The sequence below is a fragment of the Lindgomyces ingoldianus genome (assembly GCF_010093535.1).
Source record: "Lindgomyces ingoldianus strain ATCC 200398 unplaced genomic scaffold BDR25scaffold_2, whole genome shotgun sequence".
In the NCBI taxonomy this organism is placed as follows: domain Eukaryota; kingdom Fungi; phylum Ascomycota; class Dothideomycetes; order Pleosporales; family Lindgomycetaceae; genus Lindgomyces; species Lindgomyces ingoldianus.
The window spans coordinates 540293-560834 of record NW_022985163.1 but is presented as its reverse complement, the minus strand read 5'-3'; the positions used below and the strand labels follow the sequence as shown (position 1 = coordinate 560834).

General features: G+C 49.5%; 10 protein-coding genes across 10 annotated transcripts; 4 read left to right on the top strand and 6 right to left on the bottom strand.

Annotated features, from left to right (window-relative positions):
• Positions 1-470: 470 nt before the first annotated feature.
• On the bottom strand, positions 471-3734 carry BDR25DRAFT_370716 (uncharacterized protein; the record flags this gene model as incomplete). Its single annotated transcript, XM_033697162.1, has 5 exons — positions 2856-3734; positions 2509-2807; positions 848-2464; positions 604-700; positions 471-493 (listed from the first exon to the last, which is right to left on the bottom strand). The coding sequence occupies exons 1-5, from the start codon at positions 3706-3708 to the stop codon at positions 471-473; spliced, it is 2889 nt and encodes a 962-aa protein (XP_033553739.1). The 5' UTR covers positions 3709-3734.
• A 163-nt stretch (positions 3735-3897) lies between these two features.
• BDR25DRAFT_251331 (uncharacterized protein) lies at positions 3898-5213 on the bottom strand (the record flags this gene model as incomplete). The annotated part of the gene is made up of 4 exons (XM_033686120.1): positions 5058-5213; positions 4976-4999; positions 4408-4921; positions 3898-4352 (listed from the first exon to the last, which is right to left on the bottom strand). Coding segments are annotated over exons 1-4 (1062 nt in total), but the record flags the coding sequence as incomplete, so codon positions are not given.
• Positions 5214-5313: 100 nt separating this feature from the next.
• BDR25DRAFT_251330 (tRNA-specific adenosine deaminase) lies at positions 5314-6911 on the top strand. The gene is made up of 3 exons (XM_033686119.1): positions 5314-5642; positions 5703-5735; positions 5786-6911. Exon 3 carries the CDS (start codon positions 5793-5795, stop codon positions 6864-6866), a length of 1074 nt encoding a protein of 357 aa, XP_033553737.1. The 5' UTR covers positions 5314-5642; positions 5703-5735; positions 5786-5792; the 3' UTR covers positions 6867-6911.
• Positions 6912-7949: 1038 nt separating this feature from the next.
• On the top strand, positions 7950-10139 carry BDR25DRAFT_370708 (alcohol oxidase; the record flags this gene model as incomplete). The annotated part of the gene is made up of 8 exons (XM_033697161.1): positions 7950-8125; positions 8175-8200; positions 8249-8272; positions 8309-8598; positions 8652-8787; positions 8839-9291; positions 9356-10053; positions 10110-10139. The coding sequence occupies 8 exons, from the start codon at positions 7950-7952 to the stop codon at positions 10137-10139; spliced, it is 1833 nt and encodes a 610-aa protein (XP_033553736.1).
• Positions 10140-10268: 129 nt separating this feature from the next.
• BDR25DRAFT_321451 (NAD(P)-binding protein) lies at positions 10269-11555 on the bottom strand (the record flags this gene model as incomplete). Its single annotated transcript, XM_033691966.1, has 5 exons — positions 10269-10297; positions 10356-10504; positions 10658-10680; positions 10826-11293; positions 11535-11555. The coding sequence occupies 5 exons, from the start codon at positions 11553-11555 to the stop codon at positions 10269-10271; spliced, it is 690 nt and encodes a 229-aa protein (XP_033553735.1).
• An 839-nt stretch (positions 11556-12394) lies between these two features.
• BDR25DRAFT_209201 (uncharacterized protein) lies at positions 12395-12779 on the top strand (the record flags this gene model as incomplete). The annotated part of the gene is made up of 2 exons (XM_033684599.1): positions 12395-12556; positions 12648-12779. Coding segments are annotated over 2 exons (294 nt in total), but the record flags the coding sequence as incomplete, so codon positions are not given.
• Positions 12780-13331: 552 nt separating this feature from the next.
• BDR25DRAFT_339005 (uncharacterized protein) lies at positions 13332-15128 on the top strand. Its single transcript, XM_033693336.1, has 4 exons — positions 13332-13768; positions 13827-14098; positions 14159-14280; positions 14337-15128. The coding sequence occupies exons 1-4, from the start codon at positions 13411-13413 to the stop codon at positions 15064-15066; spliced, it is 1482 nt and encodes a 493-aa protein (XP_033553733.1). The 5' UTR covers positions 13332-13410; the 3' UTR covers positions 15067-15128.
• A 1127-nt stretch (positions 15129-16255) lies between these two features.
• Positions 16256-17380, bottom strand: BDR25DRAFT_208155 (ankyrin; the record flags this gene model as incomplete). The annotated part of the gene is made up of 2 exons (XM_033684553.1): positions 16256-16423; positions 16928-17380. Coding segments are annotated over 2 exons (621 nt in total), but the record flags the coding sequence as incomplete, so codon positions are not given.
• A 1170-nt stretch (positions 17381-18550) lies between these two features.
• Positions 18551-19060, bottom strand: BDR25DRAFT_152549 (uncharacterized protein; the record flags this gene model as incomplete). The annotated part of the gene is made up of 1 exon (XM_033683917.1): positions 18551-19060. A coding segment is annotated over one exon (510 nt), but the record flags the coding sequence as incomplete, so codon positions are not given.
• Positions 19061-19062: 2 nt separating this feature from the next.
• Positions 19063-20514, bottom strand: BDR25DRAFT_41992 (uncharacterized protein). Its single transcript, XM_033698544.1, has 3 exons — positions 20079-20514; positions 19438-20017; positions 19063-19391 (listed from the first exon to the last, which is right to left on the bottom strand). Exons 1-3 carry the CDS (start codon positions 20312-20314, stop codon positions 19176-19178), a joined length of 1032 nt encoding a protein of 343 aa, XP_033553730.1. The 5' UTR covers positions 20315-20514; the 3' UTR covers positions 19063-19175.
• Positions 20515-20542: the final 28 nt, after the last annotated feature.

The following is a 20542-nucleotide window of genomic DNA, read 5'->3' as shown; positions in this document are numbered from 1 at the left end:
TGGCAGTCCTGGCAAAATTTTGAATGCGGAGGCCCAACGGTTTCTTTCACTTAAGCAAAGCCGAGCGATTTAGCTCATCTCCATTGGATCACACTCTCTTCTTCGCTCACCGCTCTCTACTTTCTGTAAGCTACCTAGTGTCTTGCTGATCCACTCGCCACAACCACTCCTTCCACATCTGCAAGTAAGTGAAGGGGACTACACCTGTACTTACTCGCGTATAGGTGTATACTTGCGTTTGGTATGAGGACCAAGCAAATGCCAAATCGTATCGCGTGATGCATTATAAAACATTGCAGATGCTAGAGCACTTTGATGTTCCTATATACAACTAGCAACCTGCCTTGTAGGTCTAAGCCCTATCCAAATGTAGCGTCAATTTTGGAAGATACCATATCTGCACATATTTACAACCTCTTATTTTTGACACAAAGTTCCACCCTCTCAGTCCCTTCCTAATTCTGAGCAACCTACCCAACAGATCGAATCCTCCCTATTGATGATTCAGATAAGCGATAATACAGTGTTTGAAGCACCGCCCTTCCAACGCACCTGCACCGCCCTTTCCAGCCGTGAACTATCCTTGCATTTGGTGGGTCATACCTGCCATGATTGACTCAGGTAGTTTGGCAAGACAAGTTTCCCGCAGCTGCCCTGTGCAAAGTGCTTCAGTACATTCAGATTCGATATTCCCAAAATCCTACAACACGGTTTAACAATATAGTCAAGACTATGATACAAATAATGTACACGGGTCCGCAAGAGCCAAAGGCAAGAACTAAGAGTCTAACGCAGCCACTTCAAAGCTTTCCTCTTCATGAGGAACGAGGATTCTTTAAGCTGCTACCTCCAATGCTCCCCTGCCCCCTTCCTCTTTCGTGATATCGTCAGATTCTGACTGGCTATCTGTGATATGAAGAGACTGATGATTCAAGTCCTCGTAGTACCTTGCACTAGAATCCTCCTCATTTAAGAGCGCCGCGACCTGGGGTGATGCACCTATAAGCGGGGAGTCCGTACCAAAAGACCCAACAGCATTCTGCGGGCCTTGACCGTCGGACAACTCATCTTCGGAGGATGAACCCGAGGTTGAAGTTGGGGTCGAGCCTGGCCCGAACGTGCTATCCTGATGCTCCTTCATCATACCAAGACCCGCGCATTTCCCTTCTTGCAAACCCTCCAGCCTCCTCATCTTCCTCGCCGAAAACAGTTTCCTCGGTCTCGCCACTTTCGACAATGGCAGCTGGTTCTCCGATACCTGGGTAATCAGATCCACCAGCTCAAAAGCCGTTTTAATAAACCCCTTCATCGCCTGACGCGTCGCCAGCAGCTCCGGCTGTTTATTCGGCGGACACAGCATCTCCAACTCACCTCCCTTCTCCGTCAATTTCCCTGCCTGCACGCCCGAATACACAAGCTGGTGGTCTTGAAAAAACATTCTGACAGACTGCCGATGCTTGATGCCCGTGAAAAGATAGACCGCCTTTCGAGTCCGCAGGTCGTCGCGACGGCTGTTCTCAAGGCCTTTAATTATCCAACGAGGGATGCTTATTCGTAGCTCTGGTGGTGCAGTCAGCCGACCACCGCCGCTGATATTCGCTGAAATTGCGTGGAAGAATGCTTTGAGGTCGGTATCCTGGAGGGGGTTTTGGAGCCACAGTCTTTGCACCTGCCGGAAGCGGACGTCGATGGCTCGGTCGGGCAGGAGGGCATCGTAGCAGTATTCGTTGAATTCCAACCCAACACCTCGCAAATCGATTGTGCCGTCCTGACCCAACCTGACTCGGACCACAAGCGTGGGGTAAACACTCTCAGGTCCTAGTAGATTCTGCTGATACGGAGAGGGGACGAACTGGTATTCTAGGGTTGGCGCGCTTGTCTCAGGATACTCAGAGAGAGAATCGTCGGAGAGTATCTTGGACAAGCCGGGTACGGTGTTGAGGAAAGTTGTATCAGAACCATGAGCAGGTTGGTCGGATGCACTTGATAGCTTGCCACTGCTCCCTCCAGCCATAGGGATTAGAATTTGCCCAAACTCCGCGAACAGTCTGTTTTCGGTACTACTTTCCCAAACGGCAGAATTTTCGTGTCGGTTAAGTTTTGGCCACGAAGTTGGCCTTAGCAACGAAGAGCCCTGAAACACTTTTGAGATTTCTTTTTGAAAGTTGTCGGCTATCGGCTCAACCACCTTGTCCGGCCGGGGAGAACTATCAGAATGAGACGCTTGATTTGCGTCCGCAAACGATTTGAAGACGGGAAGTGACCAGCGACCTAGCTCTAGCCCCCTCAGGCGGTATTCCAGAGAACTTTTAAAGGGAGTAGGTAGGAGGTAGCACTTCCTTGCCTCAACAACTCCCCCATGGCTTTGTACAGTGCGAGCTGCGGTTTGCTTGAGTGGAAGCATGTTCATCAAGATACGCTTAGCCTCGCTCGCCCGGTCTTTGTTGGCTGCCCGAATTTGGAACTACAATTGTTAACTGTGTTCAATCATTTTCCAGTATAGCATACTTGATGATCTGTCAACTCCTGAACCTGCGCACCACTCAATTTTTCAGCTGCTTGAAGATTCTGCTGTGACAGTACGCTGCTCAGCTTCTTCCCCATCATCTGGTCCTCCGAGAGGAAGGGGACCCAAGGTTTCAAGTTGAATTGCTGCAATTCGGTGTTCAAGAGGTGATTTTGTATGTCTTCGGCAGCATACTCAGCACTGCTTTTATCGGCGGTGATACGGAGGACATTGTGCGGCCAATATATTTCGATCTTTGCCTTACGTGTGGCCCCAACCTCGTCCAGAATCGTAGGGGGTTCTATCCACAATTAGGGTCAATTCAAGCAAATGAAATTGCACATCATACCTCCAGCACTCAAGACGGCAATCTGCCAGCGGTGCAACACAAATTCGAGCTCTCCAGGGGCCTCAATCTCCTCCAGTAAAACTAGATTCCATGCTTTTCGTAATATCTGGTCCACCAACAAAGGCTTACTGACCGGTGCCCGCTTTGGCCCCGTGATGATGCCAGCTCCGGGTAATCGCCTGCTGAGCGGCGACGTGCCTGGATGCCATTCAGTCCGCGCGATTGGATTCTTCCTTTTGCCCTGAACACCCTCCAAGACCTCCTGCTTGACCAACTCTTGCTGCACACCTGTTGTAAGAGCAAAGTACCGCGAGAGTTGCTGCACGGTAAAGCCGTCGCGAAGAGCTTTGTTGAGCTTTACAAATTTCGCCAAAGATATGTAGTTTGATTCATCGTAGTTTGAGTAGGCTTGAGGACGCAATTTTTCGAGCAGCCGATTGATTTCTTCCTGGCTGATTCGCTTGCCGTCCTCTTGTAGAGAAGCGAGAATACCAGGCTGCTCCTGGCTCTCAGACGACGGTTCGGGTGCCGGAATATCTTCCGGCGCATCGTCCCCAACTTCTCGAAGAACAATAATCTCAGCGTCCTTGCCCAGGGTCTTCAGCCCGAGTGGTGCCGTAGTCTCTCTGATAGCCCTGCCGCGCCGTTTTCTTATCTTCCACAGCGATCGCGAATTGACTGGCTTTGACGTGTTTGGGTTCTTGAGCGGGGAGGTTTCGTCGAATGCATTGCGGCGGTGGGCGGAGATGGAAAAGTTGGCGAGTGAAGGGGAGGTGGGTAGAGCTCTAGATCGCGCAAGCTTTAATTCACATCGAATGCATACAAATGCGTTCGAGGTACGAGACGCAAGCATAAGGGCAGAGAATGCGGCAGAGGAGCACAACGTGGGTGGAAGGAGTAGCCAGGAAAAGTGCTTTCCATATGCACTTTGGAACAACTTTCTTCACCGCCTTCAGCCTTGTGGCAGAACCAACGCCAATGCACGTGCTTCTATTCTCATTCATTATGAAGGAAATTATTGTAATTTGTAGGGTATCTATACAGGCATCTTCCAACTACATAAATCTTCCCTCATGTCAAATTCATCTACTTCATGAGCAGTCCTGTGTCGTTTCCTATCCGCTTCCACCTTCATCTGATGCGCTTGTTGCCCCAAGCTCCCTCTCCCGCGTACCCCACCTGGCGAGTTCATGATGATATCGCCAGGTCTTAGAGTCTCATGCGATTTGCGGTGGATGCTTCCACGCTTGGTCCGAGAGTCGCTCTCGCTCATGGATCCGCTACTGTCGCCCCCAACAAACGTTATTGCCCGCTGCTTGGAGGGGTCGTACGGCTTCTCTCGATCCCCCCAGCCATCTCCGCCAGCGAAGATGTCTTCAATGCATTCATCTGCTTTAAGCTCCCCTGGCTGAGCCGACCAGTACGCAGCTAACGTCCGTCTATACATATCCTGCAGTTCGCCGGTTTCGCGGGATTTAGTATTAAGTGTCGGAACAGCTACGACATGTCAGGGCGAGCCAAAGATGCTTCCAACGCGAAGATAGCAGCTTACCGCCAGCATCCTCTGAATCGCCCTGTTCTCCCGAGACAATCCCAGCAATACCACTAAACACCTGCGCTGTCTTCAATGGAGGCGCGATGAAGTTCTTGTCGCCTTCGATTTGCTTCATGTAGATGCTGATCTTGAGCGTGCTGTTGATCTTGCTCTCCTGCATTAGATATCTCCGGGTGACTCCAACATCCTCTCCCTCCACCCCAGCCATTTCACTCTGCTCCACATACTCGGCCAGATTGAGCTTCACATTGCCCAGTGTAATCCTCTCGCCTTTGCCACCCGCCGAATATTCCTGCAGGACCTCAAAGACAATCCAACTCTCCTGTAACATGCCATTCTTATCAACGGTGAGTCGGACGGGGAGCTTGATCGAGTAATCATAGGCGACCTTGTGGTCTTTAATCACGCGCTTTTCGGTGCGGCCGCGGTGCTCTGCAGCTGTCGAGTGCGGGAGGTACCACTTGATGATGGAGGTTCCCGAGACGAGCGGTACGTTGTTGAGGTCGATAATCTGCACTTTATCAGCATCCCTGCCCGAAACAGACGGCCGGAGACAGCTCATTACTTTCAGGTGGAGCTCAAACTTGGGCTGCGTATTTGTCAGCCTGGACGTCCATTCAGGAATTGGGGGGTTGGTGGTATCTTACGCGGCGATTCTTGGGCACTGGAATCGTAAGTGTGTGGGCCGCAAAAGCGACAGAGCGCCGTAGAGACATTCCTCACCGAAGGCTTGCATGGTGAGCAGAAGTGGCCAGGAACGCGCCCGGGTATTAATAGGGCAGGTGGTGCTGATGGATGGTTACAGCGGTGGGCAGGTTCTGGTCGAATTTGGCCGCATTGGAGAAGTCGCCGCCCTGGCCTTGCCGGAACCGACGTCAATGAATCGGCCTTGCTCGCTCACTCCCTGATCATCGCTTCACTCACTCAAGCCACAACCTCCTGATGGTCTCAAGGTCCATCGTGCGGCAGGCCGTCCTGCAGTCTGTTTCGAACTGAACGGGTAAAGGACATCCTGACCTACTCCAACCCCCCCAGGCTGTTTGACAACCTCCCGGTCGTGATTGAAGCCACCTTTACCTGACCGTGGCCCATCATAATGGACGCAACCGCAGATGCAATTGCGGACTCCGTCCTTTCAACATTCGACCGTTTGCCAGATAAACGCAAACCTCGTCCCCGTACTGATGGGTCTCGTGAATGGATCCCGCTATCTGGTATTGTGCTGGCCAAGGGTACTTCTCACCCCCCAAAAATACTAGTGACGCAGTAGTCAGCTTATACTCATGCATTAGTTAAGACGGCGAATTATCGTGTGCATCTTTGGGGTAACCCACCTCCACTCGTAAGCTTCCTCGCCTTTCTAACGAATCACCAGAACTGGAATGAAATGTCTCCCCTCTGCCAAACTTCTCTTAGCTCATGGGAACATCCTGCACGATTGGCACGCTGAGGTTTTGGCAATTCGAGCCTTCAACCGCTTTATACTGGACGAATGCCGTCTACTTTCTATCCCTCCTTACACTCCATCCCGCTTCGTACGACGGCGGAGGACCTCTGAAATCACAGAGGCCGAGTACCAGCCATTCGCCATCAAGGATGATGTCTCAATCCACATGTACTGCTCCGAGGCACCCTGCGGTGATGCCAGCATGGAGCTAGTCATGAACGCACAAGAAGATTCTACCCCGTGGACCTCTCCTCCACCTACAGTTTCATCAGAAGATAGCAATGCAGACCCGACGCTTGCTGCCATACGCGGCCGCTCGCACTTTGGGCTTCTTGGAGCGGTGCGCCTGAAGCCTGCCCGACCAGATGCTCCTCCAGCTCTGAGCAAATCATGCACAGACAAGCTCGCTCTCGCCCAATGCACATCTATTCTCTCCTCGCTCTCTTCCCTTCTCATTACTCCCCGTAATGCGTACTTATCTTCCTTAGTCCTACCGAAAAGCCAACATGTAGAAGCTGCTTGCACGAGAGCGTTCAGCCGAAAAGGAAGAATGAGTGCTATTACTCCGGAGATGGAGACGAGATGGAAGGATCTTGGCACTGGCTATGGTTTCCATCCTTTCAAAATTCAACATACAGGAAAGGAGTTCAAGCATTCCAGACGTAGTGTTCGAAGCATCGAGAGATCGATTCCTTCGAATCTCAGCGCGATACATACACCACATGTACAGGAAACATTGATTGCTGGTGTACTCCAAGGACGAAAGCAATTTGATCCGCGCGGTGCCAGTGCGATTTGCCGTAGATCCATCTGGAAAGTCGCGATTGAACTTGTGGGGATAGTAGGTGTCCCAATGCTCATCGAGGCTGCGAGGAAAAGCAGATACGGGGAAGTTAAGAACGGAGAGGTATTGGCTGGACGAATCACCGTTAAGAGGGAAGCCATGAACGGACCCTTTAAGGGGTGGCTGAGAAATACTGGAGATGATGATTTTGGAGTTGAAACATAGGGTCGGATTATGTTTTCGGAATCCAACTTAGTTGAACCCAACAGCACATTCCATTCTTATAGCCTTACCGCCTCTATTTCGTCCCCGAGATCTGTTTCTCAATAGTCAAAGATCTCCTTAAGCTGAACTTCCAGTGCCTTTCTTCTTGCTGGAAACGCTGGCCTTCATCTTCTCGAGTGTGACCATACCCGTCGATGTCAGCTTTGTATTCGCGCATTAATACTTCAACAACTAGACAATCTCTAGAATGTCCTTTCAGCGGATCATCTTGGGAAGAGAATATGCGCTCGGCCGGTATAACAACACATCTGCTCGAATGGTCTTTGTGAAAGCCTCCGTGAAGAATTCCACAAGATCAGGAGACTGGAGAGAATAATTGATGAGAGACCTCCGCACACTCTACAGGCAATGAGTGCTTTGACGAGTCTATCCCTAGCAAACACAAATTCCCGCTAACGCTCTCCGAACATCTCACACGATGTTAATTCTCGAATTAGTCAATTCGCTAAGAAATGTTCCTACGTTCTCATTATTCCAGTTCCTAACCGACAAGCTCACTATATTTTCCTTGGGCAGGTTGTTTCTTTTAGCCCCTCCAATCATACACACGCAACCAACACTCTCTATATTAGAACTACTTCATTACCATAAGGCACAGCCTCCTATAACCGTCAACCGAAATGCACCCCAGATTTCCGAGGCCTTGTTATGGAGCAAATGCTCCTATGTCTTCAACGCCCCGCATCTTTCAACGATATTCGAGCTTTCGAAACGCGAGGTGGCGCCCTCCAGAAGCCCATAGACCCATTTACTTCTTTCTTCCACCCTGTTCATGTGATGAAGGCCACAAAATATCGTATCATCCCGTGCAAATAGCCTTGAACAAACCCCTTCAATTACCCGAGCAAGAGTACCAACGTCAGGAATGACTATATAAGTCAATTGTGCTGACCAAGATGTAGTCGCTCACTCATTTTTGGTAGAGCCTCTGCTTTACGGTGTTATTTTCCTTAACTAAGGTTACACGAACATTCCATAGGATAGTGCTAGCGCTCAGCTTTGTTCTTGGTTCCGATATTGACTATGGGCGTCCTATCGATTTTTCAGATACTCCCGCTTCTCGTCGTCTCAGTTTCACACCTAGCGTGTGCAATACCAACACATGCCCAAACGGCCACCATACTTAAAAGAGCGGATCAAATCCAGGATGCCTACGATTACGTGATTGTAGGAGGAGGAACATCTGGTCTTACTGTTGGGTAGGTTAGCTTGCTCCCTGGGCTTGCCTTAGGATCTAATTCCAGACAGAGATCGACTTACAGCAGATGGGAAATGTCAGCGAAATCGTAATTTGAAGCCCCCCGACCACTAACCAGATGCAGATACCGTCCTAGTAATCGAACACGGTGTGCTAGGTAAGAAAATTTAACGACACTCCCAAGCTTCGGATGAACTGAGACAATCCCTACTAGACAACTCGACGGCGATTTTGTCAGGTGGAGGTGCTGGAGGACGAGCGCCGATTCGAATGTATAATATTACGTCAGTCCCCCAGAAAGAACTCCTGAACATGCCTACCAACGTGCAAATCGGAAATCTGGTGGGGGGTAGCTCTGGAGTAAATGGAATGGTTTTCTTACGAGGAACATCTGAAGAGTACGATATTTGGGCAGAACTTGGTGGGCCTGGATCTACTTGGAATTGGCAGGGAATGCTACCGTATTTCAAGAAGGTAGTTACTGATGTTATTGACTTTGACTTCACTTTGGCTGATTGCGACTCCAGGCCTTTTACTATACGCCACCAATTCCGCAACTTGCACAAGCTTTCGATATTCAAACGGATGTCGAGCCTGGGTGGAGTCAGGATCCGAATAATCGTATATATGCTTCTTACCCAACTTACTTCAATCCAGGCGTTAGTAAGTCAACCACTCATGCTCTTTGGAATCTACTACTTATCCTTCCTTCAGAACTCATGAGAGATGCATTCAAGACAATGCCAGGCGTGGTATTTCCAAAAGATTGCTGTGGTGGCTCAAATGGTGTCTACTACTTCCCAAGCTCAATGGACCCCAATAACTTCACGCGATCATATGCCCGTACAGGACACTGGAACGGAATCAGCCGACCAAACTACGAGTTGCTTGTGGACAGCAAAGTGAACAAGATTCTTTTCGACGGCACCATTGCTACCGGAGTGCAATTCATTCCCGCTCGGGGCACAGGAGATGCCAGAACGGTCAAGGCAAGGAAAGAGATCATTCTCGCGGCTGGATCTGTTCATACGCCTCAGATTCTGCAACTTAGTGGCATCGGTCCATCAGCGTTGTTGAAGGAAGCCAGGATCGAAGTTAAAGTCGACCTCCCTGGTGTCGGCCAAAACTTCCAAGATCATGGCTACATTTCCAGTGTTGGTTACAAATGTACGCTCTATCCTACCACGTACCTCACTCCCATAACACCCCACAGGGACAACACCCCCAACAGATCCCAACATAACCTTCAACGGCTCTCCCTCCAGCGTCAGCGGCCCTAACCTCGGAGCCTTCGTTGGCCTCCCCGTCATCTCCCCTTCTAACTACGAAAATATCGCATCCACTTTCGAGTCTCAAGATCCCGCGAAATACCTTCCCAACAACACCCATGCCTCAGTCATCGCCGGCTACGCAGCACAGCAGAAAGCCTACGCACGCCACATGCGGTCTCCACAATTCACCTTCCTGGAACAACTTATCGGCCCCGGACCCGGCGGCAGCATCCAAAGTATGCACCCCGTATCGCGCGGAACCATCAATATCGATCCCAAAAACCCCACCGCAGAACCCATCGTAGACTACCGGGCCCTATCTAATCCTACCGACTTCGACATCACAATCGCGCAGATTAAATTCATTCGGCGCTGGATGGCGCAGGATATCTTTAAACCCTATGGTCCGGTTGAACAGAGTCCCGGGCTGGATAAGACCAGTGATGAACAGCTTATTGAGTGGATCAGAGGGGTGTATTCGCCGACGGTGTTTCATCCTATTGGGACTGTAGCGAAGACACCGAGGGAGAGGGGAGGTTGCGTAGATGAAGAACTGAGGGTATATGGGACAGAGAGGTTGAGGGTGGTTGATGCGAGTATTATGCCAGTGCTTGTGGGCGCGACCACTTGTCAGACGGTTTATGCTATTGCTGAAAAGGTGAGTGCAGTGCATGTAGCATTGATGGGTTAAGATGAGATGCTAATGGTTAGTAGGCGGCGGATTTGATTATGGCGGGACATTGAGGATAGGAGGTTTTTAGTGAGAGAACGAAAGCATTATGCATTTTGGGCTGTTAGGTGCATAAAAGCTATCCTTTCCCTTTTCATTCCTTCTCTGGTTCTTGGTCTGATTCTATTTTACCGAGTTTCAGATCACATCAAACTCCGGCCACCATCAAAATCTGAATACACACCCGAACTATTTTTAGTGAAGTCGTTTTTGTTTCAGAATGCCGCTACTTACAGTTAAGAGTGCTGCCTCGTCACTAGCCAGAAAACACGCCGCATCCCCCAATATTTTTGGAGTACAAATTCTACCAATTGGAATCTCGACAAGGGCGATTGCACGTCCTTCTGGAGTATCAACATCCCCCAGCACTGGCGCAACCCTGTTTCCATGCATTAATGCTGGGCGTACAGGGTGAGGCGAGAGGGTTGAGGACTGGAAATGGAGTGGAGTGGCTGGGGGAAGCAGGGTTACATCGCGGTATCTCCTAATACAGGCAGGATGCAGTTATAACGGATTTTTGTCTTTTGCATACTCGGGTGCAAGCCCTCGAGTCGCCTGGGCTAAAGTCAGAAATCAGCAATCAGCAATCAGCAATTCCCCAAGCACTCCCTTCACCACTCTCACGCCATCTCATGTATCTACAACAACATGCTCACACACTCACCGCAGTAACAGCCCTTTTGCTAGCCGTATACTAAACCAGTCTCAACCTTGGTCTCGGCGCCGAAGTACTGCTCAAATTCAATACCACCCCTCCCTCCCCCTTTCTGCTCCAATATGGCACCACCGTCCCCGCGCTAAAATACAACGGCTTGACATTCACACGCAATACCCGATCTACCTCTTCCTCGGGCACATCTTCGTTCGGGTTAGCCACATGCACGACACCCGCGTTGTTGGTTAAGATGTCGAATTTGTCGAAAGTGGGGAGGCAGGTGGGGAGGGCGAGGGGCCAGGAGGAGGGGTCAGATACATCGGCTGTGAAGATCTGGACTTGGCCTGCTAAGAGGGAGGACAGAGGGACGGGATTGGGGTTATGGTCCCAGATTAAACCGCGGCAGCCTTCGGAGAGGAACTTGGACAGGATGCCAGCACCGGAGCCGGAACCTGCACCGGTTACTATGGAGACTTTGTCTTCGAGACGGGGGTTGGAACTTATTGAGTTGGGCTTGTGTGAGTATGTGCTGTGCGATTTTGAGGGAAGTGTCTGTCTAGTAGAAGAGAAAGGAGAGGAGGCGAGCTTGTCTAATTAGTAATTTCTTTCCTAGGCCTAGTTTTATTTCCAGATATGCCCGCCCGTACAGCCCCTTTCGCTTCAGTGACTCAGTGAGGGGTCAAAAGTGTCATTCACTCCCTCCCCGCACTTGGATATGCAGGTTGCAGATCTCTCGCGATTAGCTACATCTTACTGCTGACTCGTTCGCAGACATTCACCTGTGTTTCAACCACATATTCTTAAAAAAAACTTTTTGGTATCATTATGTTTGTTACCCCTATTCTCTTCTTTCCCAATTACATATACCTACTTTTCTGCTTAAGGGCTACAACAGCCCCTTAATATTTTCCTTCAAATATTTGTGACTTCGTACATTCATGTTAGATCTATAAACGAATCTTAATCTATTCATCCGGTATGTAGCCTACGAGTCAAGAAAGTTTGCAATGTCATTGCAGTTGCCACCGAGGACAACTCGCATTTCGACCTGGAGAGATGGTTTGGGGTGCTAATGGTAGCTCTACGCTATGCTCAGTTTTAGATCTTAACACAGAAGAGACCCAAGTCTGACTCGCTCACCTTTCTGTCAAGCAATAACTCCAATCCCAACACTTAATACAGAAGCGGCATACCTACTGGCGAGGTACTCCACCGAGTCCTGTGCTCACCAAGCTAGCGATGTTGGTAAGAATATAAATGAAATCGATAGGCGGATTCATCGGTTTTTTTCTATTTGAGAACGCATTCTAGAGCTGGGCTCGACTCTGCGATCCAGACTCGTCCCAGGAAAAGACAAATCTCGCAAAACCTTCCGGCGAGATTTTACCCTATTGTACTATGCCTCCCTCCCCGACTTATGTAGTCTTGTAAGGAATCTTATCGATGGCCAAACGCATCAAGCTAAGATCGACGAGATCGGCAGCAAGATCAGATTCTCCGGGATCGCGTTATAAGCTCCTTCCTACTGTGGCTTTCGTGAAACGGCTAGGTACCGCTTGAATAGGCGGGGATGTAAACGTAGCAGCGAACGATAGTAGGAGTGCATCTGCATGAGCAGCATATTCCAAGCGCAAAGCGACTGTGGAGTTGTTCCTCGTATCCGACGTCAAACTGAATTCCGAGTCGGAATCAGGGTATTTTGGCAACGCACTGCAGGCGGCTTCTTATGATTGGCACATACAGATCGTGAAGCTGTTGCTCAAAGCTGGCGCAGATGTCAATGCTGCGTCTCCCGCAAGTCGACATCACTCGGCCTTATTGGCGGCGCTGTATGCCAGAATGCTTGCGGTGAGGCTGCTGCTCAAAGTCTGGCGTTGATGTTAACGCACGGGAAGGTCATTTTGACAATGCTCTACAGGCAGCTGCTTACGATGGAGAGGATCAAGTTGTCGAGATACTTCTCAGTGCTGGGGCGGACGCGAACACAAGGAGCTTGTAACTACGACACTACATTACAGGCTGTGGCACTCTAAGTTAATGATAGAAGCTATGAGTTGATAGTTGGATACGGTGCGGATATCAATGCCTGGGGATGTTCATATGGCACAGCATTGCAAGCAGCTTGTTTTCAGAGATATATGACATAGCTAGGCAACTGCTGGAGGGGGCGTTGACCTAAGGTGCAGGGAGGTTGTTGCGTTGTGGAATAATAGGGATGGTGAAGGGAACACACTGAGGTGCAAAAACGGTAGAATGGTCAAGATGATGAACCCAAAAAGGGCCAGGACGAGGAAAAGACTAGAGGCGCTAGCAAGTCCTTGGTGTCAGCTGTAGCCTGGTGAGGATGGAAGCTAGACGCAAAACCCCTGGCCATCCTGCGCCAAGGAGAGCAATGCCTAAAAGTGGTTTAGCCTTTCTTCCAATCTTAATTCGTCAGTTCAGTGATTGGACACCGCACGAATTTGTACGGGTATCGTGACCATTTCCACGTCAATCGATGGAGATAACTCCGCCCCAGCTGCACCGCTTGAAATGAATCCTACAAATCTATCTCATTTGTAGGAACAAATAGAGGGAGTCTCTCCTGGACTCTACTAAGTAACCTATTCCCTTTAAGATAACCACCAATCATGGTGTATGAGTTCATCTCAAGCTGCCCAAACGGGAGGATTGGTGACGAAGAGACGCGGAAGTCAGTGCGAAAGAATGCGATGAAAGCTTATCGACGAAATGAGCGTCTATCCCGGATACAAATGTTTCAGGGGACGCAACCTTACAGCAATCGGATTCATCTAGATCGACACCAGAATGGTGATGCAGGTCCGGACAGGAAGGAGGAAGAAAACCAAGAAAGAGCTGTCACAGACACGGGATGCAGAGAAATGCTGTGGGAGCTAACCAGCATGAAAAGTCTGGGGTCTGCAATTGACCCTTTCTGTTCAACTGTCCTTCCTCGTCATCATCAGGCCCCGCAGCTCTTTTCTCATTGTATATGACCCTTAATTTCCCCTTCACCATAAGCCATACCTCGCTAATGCACGATTAGTCGTCTATGTTACAGCGCAGAAGCTTCAACCGGTTGGATATGATCTTGTTACTGTCTTCGCTCGAGAAGCGCTAGCTGACCCATTACTCCTCTCCGCCACGCTCTTTCATGCAGGCCTTCATACCGATGCCATAAGCGGCAGCTTATGGAGCCCGAACACCCTTTATTACCGTGGCGAAGCGCTTCGCTCCCTCAATCAACGACTTCAATGTCCGCGAACCGCGATATGTGATTCTACCCTTGCTGCTGTTGGATATTTAGCGGCTACTAGTGTAAGTCAAAGAGTGTTAACTTAAGCTAGTGAATGAATCTAACCATACTCTCTCTATTAGGATGTCACGGGAGAGCAAACTGGTGACGAAACTCACCTGAAGGCCCTCCAGACTATGGTCAAGATGAGAGGCGGCTTGAGTCAGCTCGGGTGGAACGGTGCCCTGGCGACGTTCCTGTCCATGTGAGTATCAAGTCAACCGACACATCCTCCCAAGAAACTTGCTGACCTATTCACAGTGGGGATGTACTGAATGCCGCAATGACGGGCTCTCAACCAAATCTTGGGCATCCTGACATTACTACACACAACGTCCTCCTTGTTGATACACCACCAAGGCTATTGGAACCACCAGCCACCGTCCAAGACCCCACCACCTTTTGCCAAGAGATCCGCATCCTATTATTCGACATTAAGCCATTGTTCGCACTACGGTCTAAAGTCCAGAAGCGAGCTCCTCAGCTACCTTCTTCCATTACATCTTTCATGCAACTCTGCGCTGCTATCGAATACCGTCTTGTCAGCACACACATTCCAGACCAACCCGAGAGTGACCCAGAAGTTCTCATACACGACGCATGCCGCATAGTACTCCTTAGCTTAATGTCGTTCAACTTCCGCGCCTTCCAGCATCCATCCGCAGTCTATATTCGTCTAGAGCAACAGCTCAGGCGAGTTATCGCAGCCCTCGAAAAACGAAGTCAGCCAATTGAAGACCAATCCCTCAAGAAGATGCTGCTGTGGATATTATGGGTTGGTATTATTACGTCACCTAATCTCGAATGGTTTTTGGTCCGTATCCGGACTTTGACGGTGGATTTGGGGTTTGTAGAATGGGATCGGCTGAAGAGCTGTCTTGAGGAGTTTGTTTGGACCGAGAAGATGAATGGAAAGGCTGTTTCTGGTTTATGGGAGCGGGTGCGGGATTCGATTGTTGTTAGTAGTAAGCAGGTTGAAGCTTTCTTGTGAAAGGAATACAATCCTCGTTTCGAAGTAACGGACGTATAGTAAAGACCTCAAGAGAGGTCGTTAGTGCAGGACGGATTTCAAGGTGTTGCATAAATAAAACGTTCTAGACCTTGTCGAGAGGATAGGCGGATCAAGGTGAGTAGAAGACCGATGCTTCTGTCCAAGAGATTACACTGAAAGGAGGGGCTTCTTCATTCATTGCCTTCTCTAGAAGCTAGATGATCCGCTTAAACCAACAATTAAATGTCTACAAAGAAGCCATAGCCCAGTTCTCACCCGACTGCTGCTCCTCGACTTCATCCTGCCAAGGCGAATACAATGGCTTCAACCTCATCTGCCAATTCTCTGAGTGCGTTGCTCCCTTGCTTCTGAGTGCCTCAGAAATCTCCTCTCTCTGATCCACTACGGCCCAATCTAGCGGCGTAAGGCTTCTTACATCCAATACAGATGTTTCAGTCTCAGGGAATCGGAGAAGAGCTTCGACAGCAGGAGTATTCCCAAATTGGGAAGCGAGGTGCAAAGGTGTGCATCCTTGTTTGTCCTGCGCGTTTACGTCTGCACCGTATCTATGCATGATGTTAATGCATTTCTCGACATGTAGTGGCGAAAGCCTATGGACTTTGACATCATCAACGCTGGGCTCCATGAAGTCTTCGTCGTCTTCAGAATGTGCCGGTGAATACTGTGTCGAGTTCCAAAGACACAGGCGGTGGAGCACCGTTTGCCCGAATGTGTCGACATGGCCGAGCCAGTGCTTGACATGCCCGGCATTGGCTTCAGTAATTTTCACAACAAAGTCAATGACCTCCGGGCTTTCGCTGCGAAAGGCAAGTTGAAGAGTACTCCGACCAAATCTATCCACAGCATTAATGTCCGCACCGGATTTTAACAGCAGCCGGACACTTTGTAAAGATCCCGATGAAAGTGCGTAATGAAGTGCGGTTGCCTGCGATTCGTCTTTCAAGTTTGGATTCGCGCCAATTTCTAACAAAACATCGACTGCAGCGGTATTACCGAATATGGCTGCGTAGTGAAGTGGCGTTCGACGCTGAGCATCGCGGACATCGATCTGAAAGCGTATGTTTTTGAGGCATTGCCGGATGAAAGAATCAGCATGCCACATGACAAGAAAGTGAAGCAGATCTCGGCCGTGGCGATCTTTATCATACTGTCGAATAGGGCATTCAAGAAGTACGAGGACGATAGATCGATGCCCCTGTTCGGCAGCGATATGAATCGGGAGCCTGTGGCTGTTATCCTTTACAAGGTAGCTAGCGCCTGATTTCAAGAGGCTCTTGCAGGCTTCGAGGTTGCGATGCTCGGCAGCAACATGGAGTGCAGTACGGCCATCATGTGCCTTTTGATCCAGCCAGACCACTGGTTTGAGCCACAGCAAGGAAGAGATGGACCTCCACTGCAATTCGCTTGCCCAATGGGCAATTGTTCGCCCTTGCTCATCACATCCCGTTTCTTCAATATTGAACTTGGTTCTTAACTCTTGCACAGTCCTTTCCCAATCTTGTTGGGCGCAGAGAAGTAATAATTTTGAGCCTTTTCTGTTGTCCTTGTCGAAGAGATTTCGAGGAAGCCTGCCCAGCAACTGTAAAAGCCGTTTTTCGATTCCGTGGAAGGCATAGCGTTCGAGAATGTTCAACCCAGCAATGTTAGCTCGGAGTGCCTGGGATGCGTCTTGGCCTATGATGACATCTTCAACGATATGCCACTGAAGAGAGGTCGCTCGGTGAAGATATGACTGCGGAGGATCGAGTTCGACCTCTTCGCCCCAGGAATCAACATAGGGTACTCTTGGTGGATTCGGCTCCCGTTCATACCAATTGTTGGGTACATCCCACCTAGACACGATCTTCAACGCCAAACTCTCAAAGAGTCCTTCATGGAACACCTGGTCTATATAGGTTGTGCCCTTTGAATCAGGTATATTGATGTCCAAGTCTTTCCTGCTGAGAAGGATGTAAGCAAGATGATGAAACTTTTCTCTTGATAAACACCAGTGCAAGACAGTCCATCCTTCAGGGTTTTTGGCATTGATGTCGATACGTGGATCACTCATAAGTCGTTCGATAATATCAACGCTCGCCCCGCCCTTACATGCGAGATGCAGGATTGGTTCCGATGACAGGCTTATTCGGTCAATAATCGTTGACGGCCGTGAAAGGAGGACTTCTATAGCGGTTTTGCGACCTTCGAGCACAGCCCAGTCCAATGGTGTCCATCCATGGGAGTCTGTGCTCTCGATTCTCTGCCCTTGCTTTATAAGGTTCTCAACTACGGCGGGATGATCTCCAATTCGCATGACTAGTTGAAGTGGCGGGGAACGTGCGAACTGGTCGATCCCGCTCCAGAAAGATCCCCGATGTACCCTAGCCATCCCCAATAGCATTGCCACGAGATGAAAGAAGTGGGATTGGCGGAGTAAAACGAAACGAGACAAAGACGTGACCACGTCCGGATTCCACGCGCTTTGGTTGCAATGATAGTTCCAGTAAGAGACGCAATAAGAAAAGAACGTGCGACTGTCAGCCAACTCTGGGTGGCTCAAGCTCCGCTTCAGGTCCATGATCTTGGATTTCATTTCCGGACTCTCTGATAAATCGGATTCGAAGTTATCGTACTCTTCAAAATTGAAGTTAACGAGCGGCTCATCTGTCTGGAGTGAAGATACTAAGAAATCCTTGATGCGCGCCGAAAGCGCTTCTCTCGCCACCTCTCGCAATCTGATGAAGTCCTTGAAGGACAAGACCACGAGGCACCGCTGTGCTAGCTCAGCATCAATATCCTTCTCTGTGATCCGGAATTTGGAGAGAATTGCGCGATCCGTATCAGAGGCTTCTTCTTGGGGAGAAACCAGTAGTTCCTTGACAGTGGCGTGAGCTAGCTGTACATGCCGATCTGGTTCAACGCGAAGCAAATGTCCGAAAGCTTGGTCAAGCTGAACTTCGAAATTAAAGCCTAACGAATCTTTTAGCTCTGCCCACGACTGCTGACCTGAGCTAATAGCCACGGCGTGTTGAAGTTCGGCTACATTGAGAGGCTTTCGGGACCCAATCACCCACGTGAATCCGACTTTTGCAACATCCTGAAAGTCCTCCGGGATGCTAGCTAGAAGTGAACAATAGTATGCAACAGCCTCTCTGGATATCTTGCGGATTCCATTCAAGCGCTTTTTGATTACTTCGGGCGACCACAGTGATACCCCTGCAGTGAAATTGGCCCATGCCAGAGCAGCTTGAAGGAAGTTTCCCTCCGAGAGTTCGAGTAGTGTCTTCTCAATTTCGGTTTGATATCTCCAAGGTATCGCGCCGTCTGCACATAAGTCTGCCACCTTCGCGGAGACAAATTTATGCAAATCCTGGTCAATTTCCACTCTCCTGGACAGTTCTACCAGAAGATAAGCTGCTTTGACGCTCCGAGCATGGGGACGGACGCGATCGGAAAAAGCCAATTTGATCTTTCGACTCATATCCTCCCCAACCAAGCCCGTGAAGTGGTGAAGTAGTTCGATTCGAGAGTTTGGGGAAAGTTCATCCAGCGCATCGATGAAGACCCAGAAACTTAGGTTCTTACTTCGCTTGAGGATTGTGGACAAGCATTTCCACAAGAAGTCAGCATGTTCTTCACCCGAAGACTGAGGACTGTCCTTGACACTTGAAATATATTTTTCAAGCTCTGAGTGGTCAAGGTAGCGGAAGCTGCGACGGTCTTGTGAAAGGATTTGGGAAAGCAAGGACACGAGGATCTGGGTTCGGCCGTTTCGAAGCCAGTCATTAGAGTTGCAAAAGCAGAACATGACTACTGAGAATTCTCCAGTAACGTGGTCGCGTTGTTGAAGCCACCGACGAAGGGTTTCGATCAAATATCGCATGGCAATTGTTTTTCCAGAACCAGGAGAGCCAGAAAGCCATAAAATATTGTCTTTAGGCGAGTCTCTCCATTTCAGAAACTGATCGTGATCGGTAATCCACGTACAGGTCCCTGGGCTAGGTCGAGAGACTTTACGGAGTAGGTCCTCTGGGTCAAGTCTATCAAGACTGAGTAGGAAATTGGTTCTTGTTGGGTTATCATCTTAGGAATCTGTGAGATTGTGATGATCATTGTTGCAGCGTGTAAGGTAAATACGGTGGAGGCAACATACAAGGCTGCTCTATGTTTAGGGCATCATCTAAAAGTTCCCTCAAGCAGTCGAACACCATCTGGTATTTCTCACTTTTCTGGTTGGAAAATCGGCACATGCCGCGATGGTCAGCTTCGATGGGAACCGCAACCTCGTTCGGGAGGTTCATCAGGGCGGAATGTTCATCGACGACCTAGTGACATCAGTGTTAGGCAAACCCTATTGGAGGTTAGTTTTACCAAATTTGGAAGACCTTTCATCTTCTGACGCTCGTAGATAGTAAATATTCGGAGAGATTGGCCCCGTTCGACGAACTGAGAGCAGATACTACCAAGACACAAGGATTTGGGCTGTAGGTCCTGCAACAACTGTGTTCGGACAGATCCTAAAGTGAGTACATCTGCGATGGTGCCAAAAAGCTTACCCCAAAATGCAAGATCTGATCCTCTGTGGGGGGTGCCCATGAACATGACGCCGAAGGTGTCCGAGCTTATGGTGTGGTACCTCTCACTGCGCTCGTGGGCAAGGACAAGAGCTTTCTTCAGGACGATACCACCCAAACTGTGACAGATGAAGATAATTGGGCGCCTATCGTATGTAGAAAGATTCCTCCGCTTCGCTACGAGCCTCTCAAGAAGATATCTTGCATAGTCGTCCACTCGGGCGGCCGAACCTGAGAAGGCGATAGCTGAATTGTAACCGTATGTGAAGATCCTAGCATTCGGAACAGCGGATGGGAGGAAGTCCTGGAGCCAGAAGCTACCATTTTCAGTCCAAGTTTTGAAAGGGTTTCCATTCAGGCCATGAATTGCGACTATGCTATGAGCAGGCCTTAGCTTTCTGGAAGGGGAGCTTCCCTAATAGGTACTAGGAAGCTCACTCAACGTTTATTTTCTCCTGCGCAAGACGGTCTCTCAAAGGCCACAGCTCGATTAAGCCAGTCACATCTTCCAAAGCTGTTGAAATCTGCGTTTGGGCGCAAGATTCATCGTGCTTTTCGGGATGCTTTGGCGAGGCGGTAGAAGATGGTAGAGCAAGTTGTTGGGCCGCATCCGTGCTTGACGGCGTGCTCTGGCTTTTTGAAGAATGGTGCAGCTTCTTGAAAAAACGGCTCATCGCTGGTGGTTATAGCTGGTTGAGAGATGCCAAAAGTCATAAAAGCGAAAGCCCCGCGGTGATGGTCAGGCGGGAACTGCCAAGCATTCACGGGCGCACTAAGCTGCATTGGAATGCCTCGATTCCTGAAGAAAGCATTGCTCATGTTGAGCAACGATAGGGCCCGAATTTGGAGATACTGTAAAGGATGCCAAGTTCGGTAACGGTTATGTGAGCAATTCTCAACAT